The sequence below is a fragment of the Ornithodoros turicata genome, chromosome 9, assembly GCF_037126465.1.
Source record: "Ornithodoros turicata isolate Travis chromosome 9, ASM3712646v1, whole genome shotgun sequence".
NCBI classification, from domain to species: Eukaryota; Metazoa; Arthropoda; class Arachnida; order Ixodida; family Argasidae; genus Ornithodoros; species Ornithodoros turicata.
The window spans coordinates 37,363,743-37,383,439 of NC_088209.1; the positions used below are offsets into that span (position 1 = coordinate 37,363,743).

At 45.3% G+C, this 19,697-nt stretch overlaps 3 protein-coding genes across 3 annotated transcripts; 2 read left to right on the forward strand and 1 right to left on the reverse strand.

Moving 5' to 3' along the window:
• Window positions 1-1,062: 1,062 nt before the first annotated feature.
• Window positions 1,063-4,641, forward strand: LOC135368817 (vam6/Vps39-like protein). Its single transcript, XM_064602342.1, has one exon. It carries the CDS (start codon window positions 1,278-1,280, stop codon window positions 3,183-3,185), a length of 1,908 nt encoding a protein of 635 aa, XP_064458412.1. The 5' UTR covers window positions 1,063-1,277; the 3' UTR covers window positions 3,186-4,641.
• A 1,226-nt stretch (window positions 4,642-5,867) lies between these two features.
• On the forward strand, window positions 5,868-9,262 carry LOC135368818 (vam6/Vps39-like protein). Its single transcript, XM_064602343.1, has one exon. It carries the CDS (start codon window positions 5,963-5,965, stop codon window positions 8,612-8,614), a length of 2,652 nt encoding a protein of 883 aa, XP_064458413.1. The 5' UTR covers window positions 5,868-5,962; the 3' UTR covers window positions 8,615-9,262.
• A 1,683-nt stretch (window positions 9,263-10,945) lies between these two features.
• Window positions 10,946-19,325, reverse strand: LOC135368819 (eEF1A lysine and N-terminal methyltransferase-like). The gene is made up of 13 exons (XM_064602344.1): window positions 19,164-19,325; window positions 18,808-19,036; window positions 18,517-18,725; window positions 18,126-18,258; window positions 17,903-18,024; window positions 17,677-17,817; window positions 16,408-16,594; window positions 15,152-15,332; window positions 13,811-13,927; window positions 13,668-13,744; window positions 13,372-13,504; window positions 12,257-12,385; window positions 10,946-11,239 (listed from the first exon to the last, which is right to left on the reverse strand). Exons 1-13 carry the CDS (start codon window positions 19,253-19,255, stop codon window positions 10,983-10,985), a joined length of 2,007 nt encoding a protein of 668 aa, XP_064458414.1. The 5' UTR covers window positions 19,256-19,325; the 3' UTR covers window positions 10,946-10,982.
• Window positions 19,326-19,697: the final 372 nt, after the last annotated feature.

Genomic DNA, 19,697 nt, shown 5'->3' on the forward strand with positions numbered 1-19,697 from the left:
GCTGACCATCTGGTGATAGTCCAGCGTATAGTAAAGGGACCAAACTGAGAGCAAGCGCAATGCAAAGAAAAGTCAAACACGATACAACATATTTCCAGATACAGTACGCGAAATATCAATGCTGTGAGTGAACGATACAACAATCGCGTGACAGTCACCATGAAGATAATATCTCTGCTTCTGACTGCTTTTAGTCTGAGAGAATCACTTGGTCAATCGAAAGTCGAACTTTTGCAGTGCTACACCATTCCGCGTTTACCTCTCCCCGAGGCAACATATACCGAGATTGGTCCAAGATTGGCAAGAGTTTGGCTGTGGCCAACCTAGCCATGCTTTGGAAGTGCTTGGCCAACGAGCTCGTTTCTTGGTACAGATCCGCCCCCTGGCCCCGCTTGCCAACGTTTGCCAGTGCAGGGCCGACATTGGCCCGTCTTTATTATGCCAATCTCTCAATAGCACCCCCGCGACACGTCGCACAACGTTCTCGGCCCAACGTCGTTCGCCAACCACCACTGTGGGCGACATCAGACCAACGTTGGTCCAAGGTGCATTGGACGACTAAATCGCTTCCCGACCAAAAACCGACCACTGGCCGATGGTTGGCAGTCGGCAATTTCCACTTGGGTACCTATAAAAATTTACTCATGCAGGCGTGCCGTACTCACCGATTACTCAATGTAGGTAGAAAATTCCTGTGTCCGCGTGGAACTCCAATTGGTACGTTCGATCGTGGTAAATTTCAAACCGATTAAACATCGCAATCCAAAGTTATGCCCCCCCTCCCCCCACCACCTTTTTTCCCGTGGGTGTTGCGCGGGTGTTCAGATGTTCCTATTATTGACATCTCAGAATAATCATTGCGACCAAAGACTAAAGATCGGACTATTTTCACGTGACCTTGAAGCTCCAAAAAAAAAAGGGGGGGCACGGCAAACCCTTGCCCCAATCTCGGTACGCCTATGGGAACGCGGGAAAAGCCGGAAAAGCCTTGCGCGTCCACGACATTTTCATATTTCGCGCGTCGCGGCTAGAAAACAAAATCAGGCTCAGCCTAAGTCAAGTCAAGTCAGGTTGACCATACGTTGTCAACATGGCTGCTCTTGCACGGTTTCTGCTTTCTGTGCTGTGGACCTGTGGACTGTTGGCCGCGTTCCCAGGGTAAAGATGGCGGCTTGCGCCCTATCTTGAATAGTTGAATATGTGAGATTTCCGCCCGATATTGAATATGTGTGATTTCCGGTGGGAGCTACACGTCAAGGAACACGTGTAAATCATGTATGATGGATGCTTATACAGTCATCCCTGTAGTTAAGGGGCTCCCACTGGTGATCGAATCCGCTGCAGCTTACGATGACAAGTTGCTGATTGGTACGAAACAGGGACACTTGCTTGTGTACAAGCTGACTGCAATAGGTGGGGTATACCAAACAAGGTTCGATGTGCAGCTATGTTCCTCCAGCAATTCGTTCGCCAAGAAGCCCATCGTACAGCTTGCTGCTATTCCAGAGCTGAATTTGCTTATAAGCCTCTCGGATAATACTGTGACTGTGCACAGCCTGAATCTTGAACCAAACACCCCCCCCATCGACTGCCCCGCTCTGTCAAAATGCAGGGGATGCACGCTCTTCGCGGTGAATGTCCAAACACAGAAATCATTAACTGGAGAAGTTACTATTAGTCTGATGTTATGTGCAGCTGTGAAGCGGAAGCTGGAACTGTTCTACTGGAAAAACAACACGTTTTGCGAACACCCGAGAGGCCTGTGCGTTCCGGACACGCCTCGTGCCATGGTTTGGTGTGGGAATGAGTCATTACTCGTCGGATTGAAGTCGGAGTATAACATCATCTTTTTGAGCGGCGACACAAAGCAGCTGTTCCCAACGGGAAAGCAATCAGAACCACTGTGCGTAAAGCTCAGCGACGACAGCTTTGCCCTGGGAAGAGATGAGATGATTATCTTCGTGAACAGTGAAGGTCAACCCACACACAAATACGCTGTACATTGGACTGAACCCCCGATCTCCCTGATACAAGACTACCCATACCTCTTAGGTGCGCTGTCGTCTGACATTGAGGTTCGCACTTCAGAACCACGCATGCTTATTCAGAGAGCAGCACTGTCCAAACCACGTTTCCTTATCCCCTGTAAACGTGGGAAACTGTATCTCGCTTCGAGCAAAGACATATGGTGTCTTTTGCAAACACCCGTTCACCTTCGAATCCCGTTGTTGCTCAGAGACAAATCGTTTGAGCTGGCACTGAAGTTGGCAGATCTGTCGAATGACACAGAAGCTGAAAAGACCGCAACAAAGCAGCATATAAAGAACCTCCTCGCTGTCGACCTCTTCAGCGAGAAGAGGTACGAAGAATCTATGGCCATCTTCAGAGAGCTGGAATCGGATCCGTCCCACGTCATCGGTCTCTTTCCAGATCTCCTTCCGGAAGAATACCGCAGCACTCTGCATTATCCAGTGAGCATTCCAGAGATAAAGGATGGTGACTTGGAAACTGGGCTGCATGCCCTACTCGAATACCTTGTCCAATTCAGACACCACCTCCTCACCAACGAGAATCCTGAACCACCGCTTACGGCCGTTGCAGCATCCGCCGAAACCATTCGGTCGAAGACGTGCCTCTTGGAACTCATAGACACAACAAGGCTAAAATGTTATCTCGTGACCAATGTTGCCCTAGTTGCATCCCTGCTCCGCCTCCAAGATAATTACTGCCAGCTTGGAGAATGCGAGAGGGCGCTTAAAAAGCACCAGAGGCTTACTGAACTGATAATTCTTTATCAACAAAAGGGCCAGCACAGGAAAGCGCTAGAGCTCATGTTCAACGAAGCAAACAAGGCCGACTCTCCGCTGAAGGGCCACGAAAGAACCGTCAGTTACCTGCGACACCTCGGCAGGGATCACATTGACCTCATCTTTGAGTTCTCCAAATGGGTGCTTGCTGAGCATCCGGAAGATGGACTTCGGATATTCACCGGTGACGAGCGAGAAGCGGGAACACTTCCACCCCAGGCTGTATCACAATTCTTGATTAAGGAGGCTCCAAGTTTAGTGATGCCGTACCTGGAGAATCTGATTCATGTCAGGGGGGAGACAGCTGCAATGTTTTATAACACCGTACTCCGCAACTACTTGGGGAACGACACAATTTCCAACGCATCTGCCCAGTGATGGGCTTTACGCGGGCATGGCAATAATTCGTGGGAAGGCTTTGGGGGGCACAAGGATGTGCTCACGATCTACATACAGGTGCTCAAAGACAATCAGAGGGCAGAGGCACATTGAGAACTGGAATACTCCAGGAACGTGCAACAAAATAAAGAGGTCTTCCTGACCCTTCTTCAGCAGCACCTGAACCGTTTGAAGTTAATTTCTGGGAGGCTTCATCTTTGTCCAAAGGGGTAGATCGAAACCCGAAGAAACGCCGTACGAGAGCCGGATTGGCACATCGCGTACAGCCGTTGCCCAACGTGCTTATAAGATCGATCCTGTTCAGGAATTAGCTGTTACTCCTACAGAAGTCCTGGCTGCTGCAGGTGAAATCGGAAAACAACAAGACTGCAGAGCATACCGCCCCCAAGTTCACCGCAACAGCGAAACAGAGCAAGAAACCTACGGCGGTGATGAGTTCGACCATCAACGAGTGCACCGCCCTCTGAAACGAGTGCTTCTACCAAAGCTAAATCATCCATTGGATGCACAGAGCATTGCCTCTGGAGCCCCGGAGCCCCAGAAGGCTAGGTCACTCACTCACACTCAGACAGACAGACAGACAGACAGGGCAAGAACCTAGTGGAAGCTTCCATAGCCAGGAAGCTTCTAAAGAAGAAGACACTGTGTATAATGTATGTTCTACTGCACCTGGGACAGCAAGTGAAGGGAAAAGGTCCAGTGCAGTTTCAAGTGCCTCAAATGCTGTAAAAGTAGTAGCATGCCATCTGCACAAGAAACAGGAGGAGAAAAGAAAGAAAGAAAAGCTAGACACATGTATCTATCTGATGACTCGGAAAGAGATAGATCATATAGATCATTTGAAAAGGTAATCGCTAGAACAAGAGAGGAAGAGGTCACGTGGAAGATTGTTCCATTGAGGTATCTTTTGAAAAAAAACAAAAAAAAAAAACAAAAGAATTTTACTGATGTTTGAAAATGGTAAGGTTTAATTTTCAATGTATGCTCGAGGCGATCAGAAATAAAATGACGTGCTAATAGGCAACTGATACAATTGGAACGCCAGATAAATCAAAATAAATATCTTCGGAGAAGTTTTAAAACGTGCCTGGCATTCTGTGCCTTCTGCTGACGTGGTTGTACAATTCTGAGCCACAGAAATTATTTCATGGTGGCTGTGCTACAATTCAAACCCGGACAGGACTTTGGCATGACAGTGATATATGTTTGACAACAAAAGCAGTCCCATTTTCTTACAGGCTGTTCTTGGTAGCTCTAACTCGCAATGGAATGTGGAAGTTTGTCTGACAGTGTATCATTGGTATTCTTTGTGGATGATCCCTGGTGGATATAGCATGTGAACTAAGTGTGTACGTTCTAAAAGCGTACAGAGTAGTTTTGCTTGATTGTGCCATCAAAGTTCTTTAGGCGAAATAAAGTCAAAAATAGAACAGTATACCAAAGTCAGGGTTGAGGACACATGTGACAGTTGAATCAGGATAAACGTTTGTTATCGGACTTATCGCTTATCATATGCAAGGAATTTCTAAGTAGGGAAAGACTGGGGGATAAGAACTTTCAAGTCTTGATAGGAAGGCCTAGTGGAAGCCCGAAAGGAAAACCGAAGAAGTGGTTTGAACAGGTCGTGGGAGAGCCACTTTGCAATTGGAGCTGCTGTACTTGAAGATTCACCAATAGATTAAAGGATCGCCACTTGCTGGTTTTAGGAGACCGCGAAATCATGGGAGGGATAAAGGTACTGGGACCACAAAGTGTTTTTCGATACGTAGGAGCAGAAACGGAAGAAGTTTTTGAAATGGTAGAAGTTGGAAGAAAGTTTTACGGGACTGCATATAGGTTCCTCGCAGTCCCAATACCTATAACGTGATTGTAATTGAATGTATTTGCCGAAAATAAATAACGATAAAAACAAATAAAAAAGTGAAAAAAAACGACGCCCTGGAGTTCACAAGGGAAGAACGAGCGAAAGGGGTACAGATACGAAATTATAAGGACTTTGCATGTTGGGAACAAACACAGAACGGAAAACCCACTAAAGCCGTGTGATTGATGCAGTACAAAAAACGTGAATAATTCGGAGGTATAATATGCCGTAGTAAATGCTGTACATAGATCATGTCAGGAGAGCAACTAGCCACGAATTAAAACATTAAAAACAATATGGTTGGGGTGTTTCATTTTGGAAAGTGCAGATTATCCAAAACACTGACTGAGTTATGACGTTATCAGTATACGGTAATCTAATGAAGAAAAATATGATAAAAAAGACAGGGGTGATGAACTATGTGCGTATAAAGCCCATATCGATAAAAAAAAAGTATGCCAAACGTTATGGGATAGATGCAGTGTTCAAAAAGGAACTGTACTGACATACGTGGTGGATAAGATTGATAAAGACAAGCAGGAAGTTTGTAAATGTGTGCAAAATGTGAAACAGGAAGGCGTGGGAAATGAGGGTTCATTCGCAACGGATGGAGAGATAAGAGACACATAACACCGATTGCGTATAAATGGCAAGCTGCATGAACTTCGCCAAAATAGCAAGGTTCCCGCAGTACACTGTATGGAACATGGGAAAAGCTTTGCGCGTCCACGACATTTTCATAGTTTTCATATTTCGCGCGTCGCGGCTAGAAAACAAAATCACGCTAAGCCAAGCTAAGTCAAGTCAAGTTGATCATATGTTGTCGGCATGGCTGCTCTCGCGTAACTCCTGTACTGTGGTGGTGTTACACGTGAAGGAACACATGTAAATCATGTATGATGCTTATACAGTCATCCCTGTACTTAAGAAGCTCCCACTGGTGATCGAATCCGCTGCAGCTTACGATGACAAGTTGCTGATTGGTACGAAACAGGGACACTTGCTTGTGTACAAGCTGACTGCGAAAGGTGGGGCAGACGAAACAAAGTTCGATGTGCAGCTATGTGCCTCCAACAAGTCGTTCGCCAAGAAGCCCATCGTACAGCTTGCTGCTATTCCAGAACTGAACTTGCTTATAAGCCTCTCGGATAATACTGTGACTGTGCACAGCCTGAATCTTGAACCAAACACACCCCCCATCGACTGCCCCGCTCTGTCAAAATGCAGGGGCTGCACGCTCTTCGCAGTGAATGTCCAAACGCAGAAATCATTAACTGGAGAAGTTACTATTACTCTGATGTTATGTGCAGCTGTGAAGCGGAAGTTGGAACTGTTCTACTGGAAAAACAACACGTTTTGCGAACACCCGAGAGGCCTGTGCGTTCCGGACACGCCTCGTGCCATGGTTTGGTGTGGGAATGAGTCATTACTCGTCGGATTTAAGTCGGAGTATAACATCATCTTTTTGAGCGGCGACACAAAGCAGCTGTTCCCAACGGGAAAGCAACCAGAACCATTGTGCGTAAAGCTCAGCGACGACAGCTTTGCCCTGGGAAGAGACGAGATGATTATCTTCGTAAACAGCGAAGGTCAGCCCACGCACAAATACGCCGTACACTGGACCGAACCCCCGATCTGCCTGATGCACGACTACCCGTACCTCTTAGGCGCACTATCGTCCGGCATTGAGATTCGCACTTCCGAACCGCGCATGCTTATTCAGAGGTCGGAACTGTCCAAGCCACGTTTCGTTATCCCCTGTAAGCGCGGGCAGCTGTACGTCGCGTCGAGCACGCACATATGGTGCCTTCTGCAAACGCCCGTCCACCTTCAGATCCCGCTGCTGCTCAAAGACAAACTGTTTGAGCTGGCGCTGAAGCTGGCAGACCTGTCGAACGACACGGAAGCCGAAAGGACCGCGACAAAGCAGCACATAAAGAACCTCCTCGCTGTCGACCTGTTCTGCAAGAAGAAGTACGAAGAATCCATGGCCATCTTCAGGGAACTGGAAACGGATCCGTCACACGTCATCGGCCTCTTTCCAGACCTGCTTCCGGAAGAGTACCGCAGCACTCTGCGTTATCCGGAGAGCATTCCAGAGATAAAGGACGGCGACTTGGAAACTGGGCTGTATGCCCTACTCGACTACCTTGTCCAGTTCAGGTGCCACCTGCTCACCGACACGAACCCTGAACCGTCACTCACAGCCATTACCACGTCCAGCAAGACCATTCAATCAAAGACGTCCCTCTTGCAAATCATAGACACAACGATGCTGAAGTGTTACCTCATGACCAATGTTGCCTTAGTTGCATCCCTGCTCCGCCTCCAAGATAATTACTGCCACCTCTTGGAATGCGAGAGGGCGCTTAAAAAGCACCAGAAGCTTAGTGAACTGATAATCCTTTATCAGCAAAAGGGTCAGCACAGGAAAGCGCTGGAGCTCATGTTCAACGAAGCTAAGAAGACCGACTCTCCGCTGAAGGGCCACGAGAGAACCGTCAGTTACCTGAAACACCTTGGCAGGGATCACATTGACCTCGTCTTTGAGTTCTCCAAATGGGTTCTCGCCGAGCATCCTGACGACGGACTCAAGATATTCACCGGTGACCAGCCAGAAGCGGGAACACTTCCGCCGCAGGCCGTGTTACAATTCTTAACTAAGGAAGCACCAAAGCTAGTGATACCGTACCTGGAGAATCTGATTCGTGTCAAGGGGGAGACAGCCGTAATGTTTCACAACACCCTTCTCCACAAGTACAGGGAAGAACTGCAAGAATACAAGGTCGACGGACAGATCATCAGCTCCACGGAAAGGGTGAGGTACCTGAGACGGCGGCTGGCGCAGTTCCTCGAGACTTCGGAACACTACACGGCAGAGAACTTTCCGACACACCTGCTCAGCGACGGGCTCTACGAAGAGGCAGCCATAGTCATGGGAAGGCTGGGAAGGCACGAGGACGCCCTCACGATCTACGTGCAGGTGCTCAGGGACCACGAGAAGGCGGAGGCGTACTGCGAACGGGAGTACGCCCGGAACGTGCAACGGAACAAAGACGTGTTCCTCACCCTCATTCAGCTGCACCTGTACCCTTCGAAGCTGATTTCCAGGGTGCTGCACCTCTGCCCAAAGAGTACGTCGACGCCCGAAGACGAGACGCCGTTCCAGAGGCGGGTCGACACGGCGCTCGGAATCCTGTCCAACCACGTTGATAAGATCGATCCTCTTCAGGCGCTGGCTGTGATCCCTGCGGAGGTGCCGGTTGCTGCCGTGAGCGAGTTCTTCAGGACGGTGCTCGACCGCCGTACGAAGGAGTTGCACGACGCGGAACTGCACAAGTCTCTGCTGTTCGCGGAGCACCTGCAGGTGCAGGAACGTGCGATTCGGTGCCAGGCACTCAAGGTGGTTGTGACGGAACTCGACATTTGTGGCGTTTGTCAGAAACGGATTGGGAGAAGTGCGTTTGCGCGATTCCCCGACGGTGTCATAGTCCATTACTCGTGCAGGGACAGTAGGGATGCTGACAAGTTAATGAAGGTGTAATTATGTTTTTAGATGATCTCTAACGATTGAGAAGAACTGATTTTTACGTTTGCAGTGTTGGTGTCGCAGTGACGCGAGTCACAATAAGAACTATGAAATAGGGCTGTTGCAAATTTTATTTTGAATAAACCAGCCTTGGGTAATAACTCAGTTACAAGTAATCACTTACTGACCAATAAACCAGTAAGTGTAATTAATAACCCTTCTGAGAGAGAGCAACTTTCAGGTTGAATACCAGTCGGTTACAGGTAGTGAACGTTGATGCGACTAGTTCCTGATATTAGAAAGACAAATACGAAATGGTATGGTACGTAATGGTAACTAGACAGCAAGTAGTTACAGGTACTTCTGAACTATCTTTCTGCTTTCAGTTACTTGTGTAACTACTTTTTGCCAACTGATATTCAACATGAAAGCTACTGGTAGCATCTCTGACTGGCAATCAGATGGTGTGGGTTCAAATCCCACTGCTGACACCTTTTCTTCAACTGCCATCATTCATATTAAAGCTACTCTCGGAGAAATAATTATTAATTACAGTTACAGGCTAATTGCTCCGCCCGTGATTATTTGTAACTAAATTAGTTCGCAAGACTCGAATAAACCTATACGCAATTTACCTTTGGCAAATAAAACGCGACAATTTCATGATTGTTCCAAAATGATTCTGTATCCTGGTGTCGATGCACCCCTGCACCAGGGTGCAAGCATGGGCAGGTGGATGTCACACCAAGATGAGGAAAGCCTGTTCATGGGTAATAGGTAGAAGAGAATAATAACACAAGATGGTGTCTCAAACCATCAAGTAAGTTCCGCAATTAGCATATTTTCATGTGTATAACACTCACCACCTAAAATCTGCGAAAGTGGAAAAGAGCTTGGTATGTAACGCGCACCACAGTCATGCAATCTCTCAAAGTGAAAGTTCTTTACTCTTGAGCAGGAACTGGGCTCTATATCGTCCTTATTGCCCACGGCAACGGAAACATGTGCGCCGAGTATAAGTGTATAGTTTATTACCTATTATTACAGTTATTATTTATTATTATTATGCTTTGTAATTAGTATTATTTATTTACCTACCAACTACGGCCTCCATTTTAAAGCGCAGGTCGGCCACCTGAGTGGTTATCTAGAGAATGTGAGGTCACATGAGAACACCACAGCACCGGGGGCGGCGCAACTTCCTGAATTCAGGGGGCCCCAGATCCCAGCTGGCGCTCTCTTCCATCCCCCACCGTCACCACCAATTCATGCCCGGGTCCCAAAAAGGCAAAGGAAAAGGGTTTATGGCATTTTATTCGCGTGCGGCACCTGAGATAACACTTTGGCGCCTCACCTCCATGGGAATATTGTGCCCCCTTCACAAATTCAGCGGGTCTACAGTAACCCCTGTAACCCCCCTTCCACCGTCCCTGCATGGCACAGTATAGTATTCCGATCACCTGGGTTCCCTGGCCCTAAGCTGACTCACGCGTGCTATGCCGCCCTTGGACAGGAGCAATGCCGCTGCAAAGGGAAGCCGCTATCCATCCAGCACCTAAGAAGTCTAGTGTCTTTTATTTGTCGGAGGTCCACCCCGTCATAGCAACCTAAGAGGTGCTGCATTGAACCTCGCGCGTGGCTATTCCTAGGCTACAAGTTGCCAGACATCTTCCTAAAAATCGACCTTCTGGGAAAAAAAAAACTCCGATGTACTATAACGCGCATAGTTAGATAACGTACAGTGCCTCTTCGCGACACTTCTTTCAATGTGTAACACACACCGGAAAACACAGTACATGGGTTATGGTAATGGGGAAAAATAAGTTTGCAGACTATAATTAGAGCCTGAAGTTTTCGGGAAATATTTTTTTCTAAATTCGGGGAGTAAAAATCGGGTAAATAAACGTGTGCTCTAAATTCATGCAAATTCGGGTGGAAAAACTTCCAGTACGCTAAATTCGGGGAGAAATTGGGCTCTGTTACTCAAACTGGTTCGGTACAAATGGTGATGTAACTGCGTTTGCTGCCAACCAAGTTAGTGTGCATTCCTACAGATGTCTCAGTGAGGGCAATTTGACGGGTAAAAATCGGGTTTCACCCTAAAGGGGCAATCTTCAATTCGGGGAAGAACCAGGTTAAACCCTAAAGCTTCAGGCTCTAAGTATAATATATAATGCCAACATGCAAATGTTTGTTTTTGTGCTTTCAGACATGCTTTGTTTGGTTTACTACAAATCACTTAAGAACCCCATCCCGACATTTTAATTTTTGTGCACGGTACTTGCGGTAATTGCTTCCGTGCTTGAATTAATGAGTGACTGGAGGGAGCACTTCTAAAATCGCAAAAGCGTGTGTGCTTCGCTTTTATTTAGGACAACCTTGCTCATAAGACCTGCAACCCTTCCAAGAGATCTGAAATGTCATTGTCCTCACTGGAAGTTCTCATGACCCTGTTTAGTTTCTGCACGTTCTGTACAGCCGCTTCACTTTCACAATGGTCGCATTGGCTGAGATAGAGAATTTCATTCACTTCTTCAGGAATCCTCTTTGCGCGCACACTCTTGAAGTGACAACGAAGTTTCTTGTACACATCTTCCTTTAATGCTATGTTGCGGCACACAAAGTTGATCACTACCACACCTGGGTGCAAAGAAAGAACAAAAAATGGAATTCTGAGATTACACTGTTGTCAGTCACAGATGGGGCAACTCCGTCAAAATGTCCCGGCGTTTACGGTGGTACAGGGAGCTTCCCAATGAAGGCTGCTGAGGGAAGCTCACGTGTCTTTTGGATTGATGACTATAAAGCGCAAAACTACCGATAGCATTATTTTTGGCGGCTTTTAGTCGTCATGAACTGTTACCTGCTACCCTGCATTCGTTTTACCAGAATGAATAGTCCTGCCGTACTACCCCCAAATCTCACAGCATGAGGAATTGCCACACCCTCCCCTTTCCTGTACCGTCACCATCTTTCCCATCCCTTTGGTGTATCGAGCCGCAGGCTGACCACACCTTGCCTAAATGCGGGAAATTTGCCCATGCCACTACACATTCCTCAATACAAAAATTCATTAAAAGGGTTTTATATGAGTGTAGACTTTGTTGATGGAAAGTTTATGCAGAAATTATGGTTATACACTACAACGCTGTTGGGAGATGGTGGAAACAGCACTGTATGTATTACTCACTTCTTGGAATGTATGAGAGAAACAAATATGACCATAGATTCTCATGCACAAAACTGAAACTGGATTAAACTAAAGTCGTTACTGATGTGATCCTCAGAACACAGCAAAACTGTAGCAGGACTGAAAATCACTAGCAGGCGACTTCACTTGAAAAACGAATGTCTCAAGTGTCGGAGATAACACACTGATGGAGAGCAGCTGATAAAAATCGACCTCAGACATTCAGATCTGAATAAGTGTAGCCAAAAAATAATTTCTTGTCATGAATTTCTAGCAAAAAAAGAAAAGACTAAAGAATAATGTCTTCTTTGCTAGGATAGCAGCGATAGTTACAAGCAGGATAGGATATCCCACAGTTGTGCCATATGTCTGTGACAATGTAGTTCTGCCCATTATCAGATATGTCAGTGGCCATTCTTTAGAAAAAAAAAAAAAAAAAATGTCTCAGCACACATAAAAATACCTACCCGAGCTGGAAACAATTTTGGAGAGGCACTCAAGCACGTCAAGCTCCAGGAACTCTCCGGGTGGACAGGTAAGACCCTGCGCTAGGTCTTTGCTATCTACATCAACCAGAACCAGGTCAAAAGTCCTCCCTTAAAAGAGAAGCACAGCACCTTTGAAGACATGGCTACGGAATGGCCAGACCCTCTGCACTCTGGCTGGGCAGCGAAGTTCAGAGAAATCTCTTAGAAGATGTATCGTACTAGGGTCTGGCTTATTCGAATTAAACCTGCTCAAGCAGCACAATATCTTGGCCCAATATTGGCTGGATATTGGCAATACTGACACAATGCTAGACCAATATTGAACTGTCAGTATCCAGCCATTTTTGAGCCAAGCTGTTGTGCTGCTTGGGTGGCTCCTCACGATTACTCACCCCCTCTGGACCAGTTGCCGACCAATTCAGGTTAAAGCCGATTTCTTCCTGAGCTCCAATAACATATTACGTTGCACCACGTATCATGTACAATATTTAGTAGCAATCTGCGTGCTTGTGTGATGTAAATATTATTTCAGTGCAACAATACACTATGCCAAGTACATTTAATGTTACAACATGTGGTGCTTGTGACTATAATTTGTGAGGACCAAAGTGTCCTATGGATGTTTGACCAATATATGCACCTCTAGCTGAAGGCCATTTGCAGAACAGAAAGAAAAAAAAAAAGAAAACATTGACAGCACCCAAATGTATCAATAGCACCCGATCTGGGAGGCACTTAACCCAAAAGAGTCAGCCCTAACCCACAAGTGTGATCATTGCGATCAGTGAACTTGCATGTCGAAAAAAGGATGCAATGCTCACTTTCAAAGTTTGGGTGATATGGTGGTGATATGGTGGTGATATGGTGATGATATGGTGATGATATGGTGATGATATGGTGATGATATGGTGATGATATGGTGATATGACAGTGGCATGTAAGTCCTGACAAGGTGATAGTATATCTTTGACACATTTTTCGCTAATAAAAATACTTCGAGAATGGGCCCAAAGGAAGTAAGAAATGAGGGGGATGTCCTTCTACTCTCATGTTCAGAATTCAGGATGCGAGGAGAAACAAGCCACTGATCTGACCTTCACTTGCACATCGGCGTATCGTGATCAGGGCATCCTCTACTGTGATGTTCATCGAACATGTGGGTGGAAGATACCAATCTCTTGCCACAGACACAACTGCTGGATCGAGTTCTACCACGTTCAATTTCAACTGCAAAGTGAAAAATGTATCAGACACCTGAATGCAGGCTATTGACACAGTAAACCTCATGAAAGTCATATGAAATATTATTGTATTCGCTACCTGACCATAAGCAAACAAAATGTCCCGAGCAAAAAGAGACAGCTAAAAAAAATATCCAGAACAAACATGCCTTGGGAAACTGCGAACTCAAGAACCCAGCCAAAGTTCCGCCACCAAGTCCCAGTAACAATGCAGAAGCTTCCTCCTCTGCAAAAGGTGTGAAGGACATCGCACGTGCCTCACATGATGCACTATTATGAGCCTGCTTCTCACCTGCTGCTTTTGGCATAATAAATGAGAGCGAAGCAACCATGTACTTGTAGTATTCACAGGGCAAGTACCCCATTTCTACTTCCACAGTCTTTCCCTTTCCCTTCTTCTTAGATTTCACTGAAAGTAGGACACACATCTTGAACAGAAATTAGGTAGAGGCAGAAATTAGGTACTCTGTTATCAGTGAAATCAAGTAGGAAAGCCTGCAAGTAGAAAAGATCCACCAAATTAGGTTTGAGTTCGGCCCACAGACTACAAATGCTTTTTTGTTTTTCTTTTTGTGCTGCTCCATCTAGCATGTTAAATTTCTAAGCATTTGGCTAAATTACTCCACCTAATGACGTTGAGGGATGTGCCTCAGAACGAGAGTGGAGCTCTTCCTAAGGCACTTTTCTTCTACCCTTCTACCCACTTAACGATGATGTTCTTCAATCAGCCCAATGTTCCTTCAACTTACAAATTAAATACGAAATAATAAAACTAGTGACACATTGTGATAGCACTACTCAGACACCCATGAGAGAATGTTGGAAAGGCTCACGGCACACCGGAAGACATATGGCCCTCTCACAACACAAGATATTATACTTTGCCAATAATTTCCATTTACTCTGTCTGCATTGTGTGCTAACACAACAAAGACAGGTACAACTTACTTCTGTGCAGTGTGACAGGACATTAATGTGCGACCAGGGCATTCTGCAATGCATGTTAATTACTTGTTGGTAAGAAATTTGTGGCTATCCGTAGCCTATGAATGTGTGTTTGTTATAACTAACTATTTTCTGTGTGATCCTCACCCAATTAATACACACACACACACAAAATATACAAATGTATACGAATACTTTGTTGACTGTGACAAACACCACTTGTGTGAGGGTAATTCAGAATGTAAAGACAATTCAGCTTTTAAAAAATTTAAGAAAACATTTGATCACTCAACTATATATTTTTTTTCAAATGCACAGTATCTCAATCTTTTAAAATCCCATTGTTGTAGTCATCCGCTGCCAGTCCACTCAACCAATTATACGCTGCAAGCTGCAATTTGTCATCACCTCTAAAACGTTTTCACCCAGTAACATTTTAAGCTTACAAGAAAGGTGTAAATCGCTGTAAGCAATGTCTGGAAGATGGGGTGGATGATTGAAAACCTCCCAAAAAAAGCTTGGGATATAGCAGCATGGGGCCAGGCAGTGTCATGAAGAACGGTCTTTACTTTCTGGATTACCCTCGTACTAATCCTTTGAATCAAGCGGAGCATGTAAGCTATATAAACCTGCAAATCCACGTTACGTGCAGGCCCTTACTAATCCGAATAAGATAGTGTGCCCCCACCTGGCTTCAGCCTCGCCTCACTCTGCACCACATGTGGCCTGTTGAGGAATATCAGCCTCCTGACCACAGTTCCACTACCCAGGGTAACATCTTCCACCACATAATCTCCGGTGAGTTCGCTGCTGCCCCTGTGTCTTACCTCACGATGACCGACATCTTCTCCGGTGGAAAGGAACGGTACCTAAACCACAGTAATGACATGGCACGTCAGTCAGAATATTGTACTGTGAATTACTGCACCGTGCTGTACTAAGGCGGAGGAATGTGCGAAAATATGGTACAGAGCTATTCAAGTACGTACGTATGCTTTCAGGGGCTGCGGGACATTGATACATGCAGTCGACTGCAGCATGTAAGCATCGTACTTAGACCCTGAAGTTTTAGGGTGAAACCCGATTTTTCCCCGAATTTGCACCTCGAATCAAGGTCCACCTGTTTCGGGTTAAACCCGATTTCTACCCGCAAAACTGCACCTAAGCTATGCACCTGAAGGTAAAGACATAGTAATTTTTCACAAAATACATGGTTGATACTTGATACTGTTGATACTTCTGACACTCTGGATGAGCGCTAGAACGAGCGTTTAAGCTGCAATAAAGCCCTGATTTCTCCCCGAATTCAGTCTGATGGTAATTTTTACACCGGAATTTACATGAATTTTTGACATTAAGTTAATGACCTGATTTTCACCCCCCGATTTTGGAAAAAAATAAAACCCGAAAACTTCAGGTCGTACTGCATGTCAGAGCACAGAGGAAAAAAAACGATTTTTTTTTGTTGTGTCAGAATGTCTCGAACAAGCTTTCGCTTCAAGTTGTTGTCGGGCAGCAGTTGTTCGCAGCAGTCTGTTGCCGGGGGACCGAGACCCTCGACAATTCGCGCTGGTCCTCCAAAGCATCTGACCTCCAAAACACTGAGATTGAGAACCGGGATAACTGACAAAAGTACAGGACACACAGAGGCTCTCCTCACTTCTGCCTCAGTGCCGGAGACGCCTGCAGTGACGAGTTTCCGCGACCGCTTTGCCAATTTTGTCCCCGTTACCCCCTTTGTTGTAAAACTTGCAATCAAGGTTCACATCAATTCAAATAAATGTCTTTCAAATTTATCTGGCTGAATTTGGATTGAGTGTTACAGCCCCTTTAATGTTACTCAGTGACATATTTCAGACAAACGACTGTCCATGCTTCATTCCGAGTATACGTTGCAAGAGGTACAGCTTCTCCATCTCCACCTAATTTTTAAGGGCAGCTCACCTGTTTCCCTTCTGTGCACGACGATGGCGCCAACTCCATGACCTTCTGCGACAGTTCGCCCTTCACTTCCTCCAAGCTATCGTAGACGTGGTTCCGACTCAAGTGCACCACGACAAGGCGTTCTGCGGAACAGGACTCGGCCAGCTGTAGCCTTCCCTCGGGAGAACTGAAAAGCCATTCTGTCTCCCTGCAGATAAAAACGTTTCACTGATGCCGGACACGAAACACTGAAACAGAAGACGAGTGAGTGCCCCTTTTGTAACAAAACTGTTACAGTATTATGCGACACCTACAGCGAACCCTTGTTAATATGACCCCCGATAATCTGATACACACGCTTTACAACCATATTCCTGGGGAAGAATGCTGTGGAACCTCTGCAAATACTCCCCCCCCCCCCCCCCCCGTTAATACGACAATTCCGCATTATGACCAGAATTTTCAGGAACGACCATGGTCATAATAACGAGGGTTCACTGTACGTTGTAATCCGGTAAGGTTACAAGATACATTAACAATTGCAAGCTGATGGGCAGACAGCATGTTATCATCATAAAGAGGTGTTGAATGAAGCGTGTACAGAGCTTTTCCTGTCCTAAGATATACTTTAGTTCTACGGCGGTGTCCTTCGGTGTGTTGTCCCATCGGTAAAACCCATATTTGTGCACCAGCTTTCGCTCTTCTACAGCGGAAAGTCATGTTCAACCTAAGAATCGTGGAGTAACTCTGTTAGGGTTGACGGGCTACATTTTGTGGCGTTCTTAGAGGGGCGTACATTGCGTTTTTGTGCTATCCTACAATGCCTACAGACGGATATATAGGAAATATGTCGCAGTCTGCCAAATGTTAGCAGTCTGGTGCAATAACGGTACTCAGCATCAGTGAATTACCTTTATTATTTATTATCAGATAGTAATTTCTCGCCATTAAAAAGAAACGTCAAATGTTTTTTAATGGCCACTGTTCTGTGATTTGAATATTCAGTTACTGTTTTTTTTAGTGTAGTTACTGTAAGGTTAGTGTAAATTTTACCTTTAGAGTGTATTGTGCTTGGCAGTAGTGTTGGCGATACTGCGAAGGCTTTGTTATTAATACCAATGTCTATAATTGTTCTAACTCTTATTTATTTATTTATCTATTTATATGCGCATTAGGGAGGAGACTTCAACAGGTAGTGTTTCCCTTCATCTCCCTCCTCCACCCTATGTATTTGTGCATACAAAGTGTGTATAAAAATAAAATCTATCAATCAAAATCAACCTTCTTTACCTGCCCTGAGGTACGACGAAGATCGCAAACTTGAGCGGTGCGGACGCTACGGGCCGGTCACACACATAGAGTTGGTACCGTGGAACGTCACTCGTAGGCGAGAATAAGTCGAGACAAACGTTGTCACACGTTTGAACCTTCCTGATGTGAAAAAAAACTTACGTCAGTGTGAATACAGAAATGTGTGCAAACGACAAAAAAAAAGGGCATCTCTGTGCGTAAGTACCTTGATGCGAGCCAGTGTCTCATGAAAGCGTACTGCTGCTGGCTGCTTACCTCAGTATAAAGTGTTCTGAGGTCATGTGTCCTGACTGGCTTTGAGTCAGATGGAATAGCGAGTTCTAGAACCTAGTTTTGAAGAAGAGTGCGCGTAAGGACAGGGTGGACTTACTCCCAATTCTCCGAAACCAAATGTTTCGAGCGGAACAACAGATGTGGGACTGACATACGCTGTTCATGGAGGGCATCTTCTTCATTTTTGTAAAAACTATTACAAATACAGGAAGCACCACGCTTCCAGTACGTGACGTCTGTTCTGCGTCCTCGCAACGATGAACTCTGATCACCCATGTGCATGATGTGCTTTATGGAAATGGAAGAAAATACGTACAAAAATGTTAATATTCACACGGATATTTAAGCAAGCTAAGTTGCGTTTTCAGTCAGGATAATTTCGATTATATCCATGCTCGACCTTCTGTTTGGAAGTCTGGCATTTGTCACTGCCCATGTCAGTGTAAAAAGCCATTAATACATAAGTCTGGTGCGCATGGTTGCATAATATACACATAATGTGGTGTTCTACACGTGATACATGCAGAGCACATCTTCGTTACGCACTCGTTGTAAAACCAGCCGACAAGAAGTTCCATGACGTGTTGTTGTAGCAGTGACACACAGATGAACCTTCCGCAGACTTTAAGCACTCTTCTAATTTCAGCAAAAATTGCTGAGAGTTTAGATACTGTAAGCGGTTCCTTGTCAGTTGCCAGGGCATCAACTGTGCCTTTGTCAACCACAGCACTGAATTCCTCGTCAGCGAAGTCCATCTGAAGAAAATGGCTTCTTAGAAACCACAGGAGACAAACACAAGATCCACCTGACAAAAGAAAGACAAGAGGATGCAGCTACCTTCGACGCATCCATTTGTTGAAAGGTCATTTGCGGCCTTGTTTTGTTATACTTTTCGTTCATCTTCTTAATGGCCACCTCACTAATGTCAATGCTGACGTTAGACTTGTATCCACTGTCGTACAAATCTGCACTCAGTGTAGAATTTCCACATCCAACGACTAAAAGCTTGTCAGGGGTTTTGATATATTTGTGTAGTATTCCGCACAACTGCCAGTATTCGCCGTACCTAGTAGAAAAAAAAAGTGAATAGTGTAAACTTGACTGACACAACGAAAAATTGACTGTTTTACGCAAGCCCTACAAGAGCACGCAGAAGTTCACAGAAAATTACACGTAGGAAAATCATTGCACACCATTCAAATGATTTCTTTCCTCTTTTCTCAAAGAATTCGTTCCAATATTTCTCTGTTGCAAACTCTGAGGAAGTCTTTGGAAGTAGACTCATTTTGTTTAAAATGCACAGTACAGTGGAAGAACGCACGCAGCACACTCGAAACTCGAAACAGCATGCACGAAACAGGAAAACCGGAACTAAAAGAAAGTTCCGGATCTCGCAAGCTGTCGATGTCGATGGTGCTTCTGCGGAACGAACAAACAGTAAACAAAGGGCCCGCGTTTATAATTCAGTAAAATGGCTTCCTTTACGTAGCATTATTTTGTCTCGTTCAAAGCAAAATGGTCTAATCATGAGCTGAAGCACAAATAACTGAATAAAAAAGAAGAAAAAGAGTTTCCATATAATATGTTTTGATAAACACGATCAGCCATGACCACAAATATTCGAGCATTTTTACTCCTTGCTGCTCAGGATTTGCTTCATATTTTTTGTCAACTTCCAATTGCAGGCACCGATTTCCCAAATTTCTCCTTGGCCCTTGCTGAAGATG